Source organism: Alligator mississippiensis, chromosome 2 (assembly GCF_030867095.1).
Source record: "Alligator mississippiensis isolate rAllMis1 chromosome 2, rAllMis1, whole genome shotgun sequence".
NCBI lineage: Eukaryota > Metazoa > Chordata > Crocodylia > Alligatoridae > Alligator > Alligator mississippiensis.
Window position 1 is genome coordinate 300,504,816 of NC_081825.1, and position 12,444 is coordinate 300,517,259.

The 12,444-nt window shown below is 42.0% G+C and overlaps 1 protein-coding gene across 2 annotated transcripts in view; it reads left to right on the plus strand.

The window, feature by feature from the left end:
• The window catches only part of FERMT2 (FERM domain containing kindlin 2), an 85,264-nt gene that overhangs the window by 47,621 nt on the left and 25,199 nt on the right, over positions 1-12,444 (plus strand). For both annotated transcript variants that reach the window (XM_006278432.4, XM_006278433.4), the window contains exon 3: positions 4,234-4,368. In XM_006278432.4, coding sequence (XP_006278494.1) covers positions 4,234-4,368 — 135 coding nt within the window. The remainder of the gene's footprint in view (positions 1-4,233; positions 4,369-12,444) is intronic.

Genomic DNA, 12,444 nt, shown 5'->3' on the forward strand with positions numbered 1-12,444 from the left:
AGAGCAGGTGGTGGTAGAAATAGTGTATTTTGCTTTCCTTACTCTTTATCGATCAAATCTTCCATAGTGCTGTCTCCGTATAACTAGCCATTGTCGCATGGAATATGCCGACACGAGTTAAAAACAAAAGGAGTCAAAAACACAAGTAACTAGCTGCAAGAGAGTGCCCTGAAACTCTAGTTTCCAGATTTCTAAGTGCAGTTGATAATATTCTTTTTTTAATACAAGTCATATTTTAGAGCTCCTAGATCAGGATTTGTGGGCTTTCATCATCACAGTAAAATGGATTCTTGCCCGGGTAAATGATTTTCCAGGTCAGGTTTTTAAATATCAATACCATAAAACTTGTACAGTATTAGACAGAGTTTTGTTTTTTCAGTGTCAGAAAGGGAACCTGGATTGCAACCAGCCTGTTTACAGTTTAATCCAAGCTCTAGCAAATACGAATTTCATTATAAAGCCATTTTTCCAGTTGGAGCTGAGTATGGACAGACATGAGCATACTGAAGCACCAGTATCCTCCAGTATATTGCTGTTTCTGGTCTGAAATGTATGTATTATGTAATGTGTATGGTTTTGTTGTTGGTTGCTTTGGGTTCAACACTTCTTCTGGCTATGCTGGTATTATTGCTATTTCTACAATACCCCAGTATTGCAGGTCCATTGCTGGTAATGCAGATACCGGCTGGTTGCCATTTCTTAATTAACATGTCTCTTAACCCTGCCCAGTTGTGAGTAGGTGACTGACAGGCTGGCTAAAACTAGTATTCTGACTATTGATACATCTCTTTCATATCTTCAGTTGGCCAAGGGGGAAAAATAGCTGAAAAAGATTTATATAAATATCAGCAAAAAAGGAAAACTGCTGCATATTTTAAGGGATTTCTTTTTAATTTAGGTCATATCATACATCCTTTTTAATATCAGAAAAATGAACTTTGAGTATTTGTCACCTCCAATAATACCAATTGATGCTATCCCTTTAAATCAAATAGTACGTCTTTTTAAAAAAATACTTGTCAAATTAGATCATTTTCTCCCCTCTGAGAAAAACTTTTCTGGACCCTGGTCACTCTTACTGATGAAGGAGCACATTTTTGTTTGTACTTTAGTAGTTGATCTGTAAATCCTCAGCTCTGGTACAGGCTTACCTGACACCGCTGCCTGAAGTCTTTCCCTAGGGTTGTATGTTCTTACTTTTTGTCAAAACAAGCTGTCTTTGTATATTAGCACTTTGTAAAGAGAGTTTCATGTTTGTCTCTCTCCAGCAAGCTGTTCTGAAGCAAGTAGAATGTCCCAAAACATCTTTTGTCTCAGAACAAATTAAAAAATCATAGTAAATAGAATTATACATGTATAGCTATGTCTTTCACAGCCATAATTTCTGTGACAAAAACTGACTTCTTTAAAAATGTGGTTTTGTTACTCCTTTTTTTGCACAGTGAAGACAGTGGTATTGTAGCAGGGCACTGGTATGTGTCTGCTCCTTCAAGGGGAGCTAGCAGCCTGCGAGGCTGCTTGCCAGTGGCACAGGGGGCTAATGAGAGAGACACCTGACCGGAAGAGGGCTCAGGCTGGAGCTTTATAACCCTGGAGCCTAAGCTGGTCAGGCAGTCTCCCCCCGGCAGCCACAAAGTGAGGAGCTTCTGGAAGTAGGGCTCCTGAAGGGACTAGAGTTTATATAACCAACACTGCAGGCCCGGGAACAGAGGAATGTTACCTGGGCAGAGGAAGGCAGAGTTTTGCAGGCAAGTGGCTTTTTATTTTGAACCCACAGAGGGCCCGTGTGTCCAGGGAAGGGGCGTTGTGCAGGGCCAGGAGCCCAGGGAAGGGGCGGTGTGCAGGACCAGGGGTCCAGGAAGGGGTGTGTAGGGAAACACCTGCAAGGCTCACGGCATGGTGTAGGGGAGGCAAGGAGCCCTTGGGGAGACAGGTGCCCAGCGGGGTACAGACAGGCTGAGAGGGCCTGCTAACCTGGGGGCTCAAGACTGTGACTGAGGGGACCCAGGAGAGGCCAAGTGGGGACTGACACAGGCTCAGGTTCACTCAGGCAGTCTCCCTTTTATAACCTTCATTAAGAGCAAGGTGTAGCAGGCGAGATTCAAGGGTACGGCTGCAGCTGGGCAGCGGCCGCATGGCTACCAAAGGGTGTCCTGGCTGCTCCCATGGCCAAGGATGCCCTACAGGCATAAACTCTGATAGATTTTTCCTAAATTACATGATTATAATGAGGTATAATAATGTGTATGAAAAATGTGCATCATGTATCTGTCATTAATATTTAAAGAACATAAAAATTTTCCAAGAGCAAATAGAAACAATTACCTTGAAAATAACAATTTTCAAGAAGAGGTGGCTGAATGCCAGGCTCCTAAAATCCATAGTCTGGTACCTAAATAAGTGACTTGACTTTCTTTTCAAAACTGCCAATTGCTCATTGTTCACATTGAAGTGAACAAGCTGACATTTATTGAGTGCCTAAATACAGATTTCAATGCTTATTAAAAATTAAAGCAGTCCAGATTAAAATATTCTTTGAAAATAATATCAATCTGTTTTGTCACAACAAGCAGTTTTAGTTATAAGTACTCAAAATGTTTCAGTCTGATGCACTATGGACCTGAAAGATGTGGTCGCTTGTATAAATCAGTTAGCCCAAGTAATGAGAGTTCATCCCAGAAGACTACTCTTGACCTGCTCGCACCAAATTCATCTTCAGCCTGTCAGCGACCAGCAGAAAAATCAGAAATGGATTTATCTTAGGGAAATGTTGCCAATCAAAAATTTGTTCTCAGCCAGAAAATGGCTAAAATTATGAAAATTCCATGCCAAGAAGCATTACCTATAATCCATCACCTTTAACCATGGCACCCCTTCTCCTTGCATTCCTTCGTTGGCTCCTTTTACTCCGTAACAGCAGCTGCAACTTATTTGTCATCAGTCTTGGCTCTCTTCACAACTATCCTTGCTATAACTCTCCTTTACAGCTTCCAGCGCTGAGGCCTATTGAGTCCTAATTTGGAGGCTGGAGCTCTACTATCTTGTTTAATACCCACTCATTAACCTGTCCTGCCTGAATTTTGAACCTGGTTAAATTGTCATCTTGTGGCAGTGAGTTCCATAAGTTAATCGCACAGTGTGTGTATATATAAAAAAAAAAAAAAAAATAAAAAAAATGTTTTAAACTCACTTTCATTAGCTTTTTAACCTGTTGCCTAATGACTTCCTTGTATGTCTCCTAGTTCTGATATGTTATGAGAGTTGGTAAATGGTAATCTCTCTCTACTTTCTGTGCACCATTCATTATTTTATAGGTCACCGTCATATCCCCATCCCTGTTGTCTTTTCCCTAAGCTAAAAAGTCCTGGTCTATTTAGACTTGCCATGTACAGAAGCTGCTTCAAGCCCATATGATCATCCTTATCACCCTTCTCTATACTTCTTCTAGATCTATTGTATCCTTTGATGTGGGGGGCACCAGAACTGCACACACAATTCAAGGTGTGAATGTACCAGGGATTTATGCAGTGGCATAACAGCCTTTTTTATCCTTCAGCCAATTGCTGATCCATGAGCAGACCTTGCACCTAATTCCATGATGGCCCAATTTCATCCACAGCCTTTGGTACAGGACTTTGTCCAAAGCTTTTTGAAAGTCAAGGTACATTGTAGTAACCAGATGGCCCTGATCCACATGCTTGTTGATACCCACAAAGGACTCTAGTAGGTCGTGAGGCATGACCTCCGTTTACAAAAGGCAAGCTGACTCTTCCCCACAAGGCCTGTTCACCTGTATTATAGACCAGTGGTGCTCAGCATCTGGCAGAATGTGGTTTGTGAAGCTTCTCATGGGTCTGCATTTGTCAGTGGGGGAGCAGTGGCAGCATTTATTGCTGTGGCTTCCAGAGGACCCCATGCTAGATGATGGACTTGATCATCTTCCAAGGTCCCTTCCAGCCTTACAATCTATGAATCTATCTAGCTCTGGCCCATGGGGTTGAGCAACATGGTTATAGACCACCCTGATTTTTTTATTATGGGTTCTACCAGTTAGCCAGGAACAGAAGTTAGGCTCTCACTGATCTGTAGCTCCCTAGACCCCTTCTTGTAATCCCCTTTTTAAAGATTGGTGCTATGTTAACTACCCTCCACTCCTCCAGTACACAGGCTGTTTTTAGGTTACATGCCATTTGTTTTTCCATTTTAAAAAATGGTTTTGATTTTTCTCCCTAGACATCAGACACCCAGAGGAACTCTCTCTTTTGAGGAAACCCAGAGATCCAACAAAGAAAAAAAAGAAAAAGCTAGATGATCAGTGTGAAGATGAAGCACTCGAACTGGAGGGACCGTTAATCACTCCAGGATCAGGTGAGTCTAGTCATGTCTTCATTGGTTGTGTGAAGTGGTGGATGGGAACAGGGAGAGAAAGTGCTGAGGGAAGGAAAGAAGAGTCAAAAAATGTATATTGGAGCCCTTGTGAAAAGGAAATGTGTACTGGTCACACCTAATCAATTGACTTCTGTGCATTGCAAGTAAACTCCGCTGAAGTCATCCAAGATTATATACTGTTTTGCAGTGACTATGAATGCATTCTCAGGATTGCTTCAGTCATAAAATAATGAAACACTGGTAAAAACCATTGAGCTTGATCCTTGTAGAACTTGGATCTTGTTAGTGATATGCTTTCTCACCGTGTTATGTGGCGAGTTAAATAGGGTACCGTTCTTAACTTTGAATTTCCAAGCTTTTTGTCCAATATTCTCATTCTAAATCTTTTATACAAATATAATAATTATATAATATAATTATTAATAAAATATATAATTATACTATATAAATGTGTTACATATTGGCCTGTGTGCAGAAATTGTTCTTGTATGAGTTATGAAAGACCAAACCATCAGTGTTCTCTATTCTCAGCAGATTCTATAAAGCTTTGGCAGCTTTCTGCTTGTATTAATAGTCTTTATTCTTTTTAATATTAAAGTCTGCCGCTAATACAAAAGCTTGATGTCCTTTGTTCTGTGTCTGATTTTCTAATGGTTAAATAATTTGCAAATCTGGTTTGAACTAAGAATCCCGTTAAATATAAATTGTGATTCCTGAGATGTGCTATTTCACCAGCTGGTGATGTTTGGGAGTTCAGGGTTTGAAAGAGCCGTACAGTATCTTTAATAAATGATCTCACCAGTCAGTCAGATGAGACTATTTTGACCTAGAATGGCCCTTTAACGAATCTTGATAATATGCACTGAGTATTTGCATGCACATATTCCAAAACCCTTACATATAAGTCAAACAAAGGGTAGGAAGTGGGGACAACTGGTTAGTAAAGGACTTCTCTGAGTTCAGTATATCGTTGTTAATTGACCTTAAGGAGATACTAAAGGAGAAGATGATAATTCTGTTACAAGAAAAAACAATGGCTTTAGACTAGTAAAGGAGTCAAGTAAAAATATACTTTTTAAATGATTTAGGTATCCAGGTTTAGCGTTGTTGTTCCAGGCAAAACTGTATGGACCTGGTTTGAAGGAGGTCCTTAAATCCTTGATGCTTTCCGTATTGGAAGTATGTTCTCATCTTTTAGCTAGCACGTACATAATCAAGTCCATAAATGTTAAATAGCTTAAGAGGCAGTTGCACCTGGCAGGAATATTGACAATGGATCTTTTGGAGACGGGAGGGAAGAGAGAAAGAATGGGAGTGTCCCCTGGAAACTGTTTGGCAGTCTTCATTGTTATTGTATTGTATTTAAATAATGTTATATTTTCCACCACGCCAAGTGTGTTCTTGAGCTGAAAAATCACAATATATGATTGGCATTTTGGGAGTGCATCTAGCAGATTTCTATATGAAATGTTGTCTGTGCATTTATTTTTGACAAATCAATGTGTAATTTATCAGAAAACTTGATTTAAATATTCTAAAGAACTAGCTGTAAATGGCTAATGAAAACTAAGACTAGGAATTGCGTGCGTCCAGTAGCCAGCAGGCAGATCGACTTTAGAAGTATTCCAGTAGACATCCCAGGAGTGTCAGATTTTCACTGGTTGCATTATGAATTCCTTAGTTAGCGAAGAAGGGCCAGAGAGAAAGCAGTCTTTTTGAACAAGTTAGTTAATACTTATTTCTGGAATGCTTTCCTCCCACACATCTAAACAGCCTGGTTAGTAAGAGCATTCAGTACATATTTCTAAGCTTAACTCAATTTTAATTTTCGTTTTGTATTTCATCTTTAAATGTAGTAATTGGCCTATTTAAAACCAGTGCTTAGGAAGGGTATCTCTTAGGGTAAAGACACACTTTCTGTAAAATACATGCAAAACCGTCCTATTAAATGAGGTGTTCATACTTCAGCAAGATATTCTGAACTACATTACTTTTTTACTTTTCTGCCTTTGCTTTAGTGTATGAAACCAGCTTTGCAATGGCTTCATTTAATACTGATCCACAAAAATTAGGTCCTATTTGATAAAAAATGCATATTTTAACTTGAATAGTCTCCATTAGTTAACTGCTGTTTCTTAGTCTCCTACAAACTGTATTAACATTATTTCTATGCTACTGTGTTTTAATATAAAATTAATTAACATTGTGGATTCTGTTTATTCCATGGATTTGGGTTTATATATAGATATGTTTTGCGTGTTGAAGGACCCTAACTAGTAGTTTGGGAAACTGCCAATAAAAACCAAATTTTAATTGTTATACACAGAGCTGTTATAACAACCCCTTTAAAAAAAGTTGTCTGACACTTTCCAGTTTAAGATCCTATAGTGGCTTTAAGTTTGCCTGACTTCAGCTGCAGAGGCTGAAATGTTCCATGTCATTGTCTGCTTCATGCTGAAATGTTTTAGAAAGTTTCTGGTAAAATATTTCAGCTGCTTTAGAGAACAAATGTGGGGGAATATATATCATTTTGCCCACATAAAAAATTCTAGTGACTTTTTGAGTGTAGTTTCACCAGGCTTCAGAGCAGATGTTTAAAATTGGGCTGCGTATGGGTGACCTCTGATTTAAGGGATGTGCATACACAGCTGTGAAAATCAATAATGTTTATTAGGAACTCGGTATAATCGAGCAGAAGGTAAGGCAGGACACTTATCAGAGCAAACTCCTTCGGGAGGTTGCAGAGTCTTTTTCCAGACAGGTTTTGAATAGTGTGTAGTAAGAGATTCATAGATTTAAAGTGAGAAAAGATCATTTTGATAATTTGGTCTCACTTTATGTATAACGTGGGTCATGGGATTTTCCAAAAGCAGTTCCTGTCTTGAGCCCAGTAGCTTGAAACAACATATTTTTTAGAAAAGCTTTCAGTCTTAATTTAAATGTTTCCGGTGATACGGAAGCCATCCCAACCTTTAGTAAGTGGTTAATGAACCTTATTTGTGCCTCATTTCTGATCTTTCTCATTTCAGTTTCCAGCCACTGAATCTTATTATACCTCTGTCTGATAGCCAGAGGAGCCCTCTTATCAAATTTGTTTCTCATGTAGGTACTTACCAAATTGCCTCCTGTCCTTCACTTTGATAAGATGACTAGATTGAGCTCCTCCAGCCTCTTACTAGAAAAAAGGTTTTGCATTTAATCTTTTGAATAGTCTTCCTCTCCAATTTTTCAACATCTTGAGGTGTGGGCGCAAGAGCAGGATGGAGGACCCCAGCAGTAGTGTCAGCTATAGAGGTATTATTCAATATCCCTATTTATACAGCAATGGCTGCATTAAGTTCTGCAACCACATCATCTCACTGGGAGCTCACAGTTATTATCTCCTGCGAATCCTCCCCAGATTTTGTCAGTCATAGGTTGCTAGAGCAGAGTCTTTAGACCAATTAGGAATAAATAATGTAGGTTACTGAAAGATATTTGACTTTATATGTGGCTTCTTGAAAACACACTGATTGCACACCAACAGCCAGGGTAGATAAAAATCAACAGTTTAAAAAACATAAATACTTACAATCACATTTTTTTAAAATGTAATTGTATTTTGTGGGGAGGGTTGTTAAAGATGCTTTTAAAAAAAACCCAAAAAAACAAACCTATCTAAAAATAGTTTTAATTTAAGATATGTTAAAGTTTCATAGTTTCCTAGTAGCTAGGGTCAGGAGGGACCTGAACAGATCATCTAGCCTGACCCCCTGCCGCAGGCAGGAATGAACACTGGGTTCACAAGACCCCAGACAGGTGATTGTCCAACCTCCTCTTGAATTTGCCCAAGGTAGGGGCAAGGACCACTTCCCTGGGAAGTTGGTTCCAGATTTTGGCCACCCTAACCGTAAAGTATTGCCTTCTGATCTCCAACCTAAACCTGTTCTCCATCAGCTTATGACCATTGTTCCTCGTCACCCCAGGTGGTGCTGGGGAGAAAAGGGCTCTTCCTATTTGCTGTTGATCCCCCTGATGAGCTTGTAGGCAGCCACCAGGTCCCCCCTCAGCCTCTTCTTGCTAAGGCTGAACAGGTTCAGGTCCTTCAGTCTCTCCTCGTAGGGCCTGTCCTGCTGCCCTCTCACCAAGCGGGTGGCCCTCCTCTGAACCCTCTCCAGGCTGGCCACATCCCTTTTGAAGTGCGGCGCCCAGTACTGGATGCAGTACTTCAACTGCGGTCTGACCAAAGTCGTATAGAGGGGGAGTATCACCTCTCTGGACCAGCTTGAGATGCATCTTTGGATACATGACAAGGTTTGGCTGTCCTTGCTGGCTGTGGTGTGGCATTGGCGGCTCATGTTCATCTTCGAGTCAATAATGACTCCAAGATCCCTTTCCGCCTCTGTGCTTTCAAGAAGGGAACTCCCCAGCCTGTATATATGCTGTGGATTCCTTCCCCCAAGGTGCAGCACCCTGCGTTTGTCTACGTTGAACCCCATCCTGTTCTCATCATTCTCAAAGCTTGGATATCATCATAGAATACAGTTTATAACTTATTATATACTATTTGAAACAAAATATTCATGTAACCTTTTTAGAAAAGTTTTATAAATGGGTCACAACGGACCATGGACTATTTTAAGGGCCCAATCTCATGGGGTTCCCAGAGGCTCCTCTATAGATTAAAGAAAGCCACCTTACCCAATGGGACTCGGCTCAGTCTAGAACAGGGGTAGGCAACGTTTTTTTGGCCAGAGTGCCGAAAACCCCCACAGTGCCTACCTTGGAAGGTGCTGGAGTGTCAGCATGCCAGAAAAACAAAATTAGGGCAGAGGGTAGATGGTGGGTTACCCTGCTTGTGCCCCTGCCCCCCAGCCTGGGCTCTGTGGCTGTCAGCAGCTACCCCAGCTCTGGGGGTACAGAGCTGCACAGAGCTGGTGACTGGGCTCCGGAGCCTGGTGCAGCTGTTTGTAGCCAGCTCTGGCTCTGGACAGCTGCAGCAAGCAGCGAGCAGGCTGCAAACAGCTGCACCAGGCTCCACAGCTCCGGCATCAGCTCCATGCTGGCGGCAAATGCATGCGCACCTCGGGGCGGGCTGCACTGCCCTGCTGTCTGCCACGAGGTGCCTACGCAGTCGCCTCCAGCATGGAGCTGATGCCAGAGCTGTGGAGCCCAGCACAGCTGCTTGCAGCCTTCCCACTGCTTACTGCAGCAGCCCAGAGCTGGGGCTAGCTACAAACAGCTGTGCCGGGCTCTGGAGCCCAGTCATCAGCTATGTGCCGGGAGCGGGGGAGAGACCGGTGCTGTGCTGCCTCAGGCCCCTCCCCCACCTCCTGCTCCAAGGCGCAGGTGCACATGCCAGTACGGAGCTGATGCCAGAGCTGTGGAGCCCGGCGCAGCTGTTTGGAGTCTCCCGGCTGCAGCTGGCCCCGGCTCTGGTTAACTGCTGCTAACCGTGAGCCCAGGCTGCTCCCAGCAGGCAGCTGTGATGCTGCAAGCCCTACTGGGAGCAGCCCAGGCTCTGTCGCTGGCAGCAGCTACCCAGAGCTGGGGCTGGCCATGGTGTGCCGAGCAAAATGGCCTCGCGTGCCATGCTTGGCATGTGTACCAAGGGTTGCCGACCTCTGGTCTAAAAGATCCCATTAAGCATCTCTGTGATGCTCGATTTCAGTTCTCAAACTGCATTTGTCTCCAGAGAGAACATCCTTGTTAACAGCAGAGTATGGAGATGAGAGGTAACAGACCTGATTACCCACCCATCAGCCCTCTTGTCTCCCCCTGCAAGTTTGCGTACGCAGAGTCAAGCCCTTACCTCTCTCTAAAAGTGCCAAGTTTCAAGAAGCTAAATGAATAGAGCATAGCAAACAACAAGAATGCACGTTTTGTAGAACACAATGATTAGATCAAAGCTTCCTGACCAGTGATTTAAATCGTGATTTAAATTGATTTGACTTAAATCAAATCCACCCTCCTAACAGGTGATTGCCATGAAATCCAAATCTCTCTCTGTCAGGATAGATCTTCTTTATTTACCATGCCCCAAACTGTATGTCAGATCTGTAAGTTGTTTTATTATTACTTTGTTTTGTCCAAGTATTGAAAATATTAAATAACATGGACACCCCACTAGTGAAGAATCTGATATGTGATTTTTGTATCATTTTAGTTGCATAATCTGTGTTATACAGTAGTGCATTCAAATACCTTATAGGACTCTCAGACTCCTAGAAAAGTAGGGATGGAAGGGCCCTAGGGAGCTCATCTAGTCCAACTCCCTGCTCAAAGCGGGGTCATCTCTGTCCAAAACATCCTAGACAAGTGTTTGCTTAACCGAGGTGTCAGACAAGCCTGGCTCCCTGGGCTGGATCCAAGCTGCAGGGCTAGGATCCTCCTGGGACCTGTGTCAGCTCAGGGAAATGTGGGGATTATCACAGCCATGGCCTGCCCTGACACTGCCAAAGGACATCCCTAGTATGGCTCTGTACCACAGACTTTAGCAGTGAGTTCTACCCCGAATATCTGACTCTGCAGGCTACATCTTTTACACCCCTGCCATAGACCAGTTTTAAAAACTCTGTGAAAAGCCCTCTTGAGCAGCTACCAAGCACGATTCTTGCTGCTGTAGGTGAAGCAGGGAGATGCGGGCACTGCCAGTGGCCTGGCATTGCAAAGCCAGCAAGCAGTGTTTTAACGAATGTGGGGTGTGTCTATACAAGACACTAACTTCGCGGTAGCCTAATAATACTGCACGGCAGCGTGCCAGGCAAAACCCATGCTAATACAGTGCTGCACAGTAGTATTAGGCTACTGTGCAGTTACTGTCCAAAAAAACCCTGTGCAGCAGCGCTACTGTTTGGTAGCGCAAGTTACTGCACATTGAGTTTAGTACTTGGTTATCCAAGTACTAAACTCAATGTGCAGTAACTATGGCACATTAATGAACGTGTAGATGCACCCACTATTACCTTTATCAGACAGGTATTGTAATCTCACTGTAAAATAATCTCAAATTAATCTGCCGAGCCTTTGTCATAAACCCATGTTGATTAGCATCAATTAAATTACCCTCCATTAATTCTTTATTGCTGAAGAGTCCTGTATTGGCTGTTGTGTTGTTTTGTCTAGTGTCAAAGTCAGGTTGACAAGTGTAAAATTGTTCAGACCATCTTCTGATCTGAACCTGCCTGATATGTTCTAATTTACTTCTTGAAAATATGCATTACTGGTAGGCAGAGCTCCTTGACCGGTTCTTTTAAACTTTTGAGGTGCAAGTTTTCCAACCTGCCCATTTAAGATGTCTCATGCTTCTTTGACATCTTCCTTTGTAAGCTGCTGAAATGGAATGTATTTTCACCTCAAAAGATAAGACTGGGTCATTAGTTTTTTTTCTGAAATACAGAAAGAACAGAAATATTTCTTGAACATTTTGGCATTCTCTGCATTACTAGTATAAATTCTACTGTTTTCTTTTAGTAACAAACTTCAATTGTCTGGTGCCTGCTTTGGATATACTTAACAGATAGCTCTGCCTTGCTGTCCTTTCCTTTGCATGCCATATATTTTTTTCCCTTGGATCCTTGTATTCATTGTCTATAATTTGTCATTTATTTTCATTACTGTCAGCTTCCACTTCCTTTTTTTCCCCCATTTCTTACAGACTATTGCTGTGGTGGCTAATTCCTGGTTTGCCTTCAAAATGAGGCCCTTTTTTTTGCCAGGGTAATCTTTCATGATTATGAAATTACGAGTTTTGGGGCATCTCGCAAAATACTCTTAAATAGCCCCCAATTATCACTGGCATTTCCTGTTTAAAATGCACAGGGCCACCTAGTGAACAATGAGGAAGAGCAAAATATGGCCCATACCCTTTTTGTACTTTGAGTGAGGCCACGCTGCTCTGGAAAAAGTACTATATAATCATTTGATTAACCCATAATTAAAGACTTGGCCAACTGCGGTTGCATGAGGGGGCTGAATTAAAGTAACCAAGGCAATCTGAATTCTTTCATTTTCCAAAATTTTGCTTGCTTGACTCTAAACAGTAATGTTGTAACTTGTGTGCATGTGAATGTAATT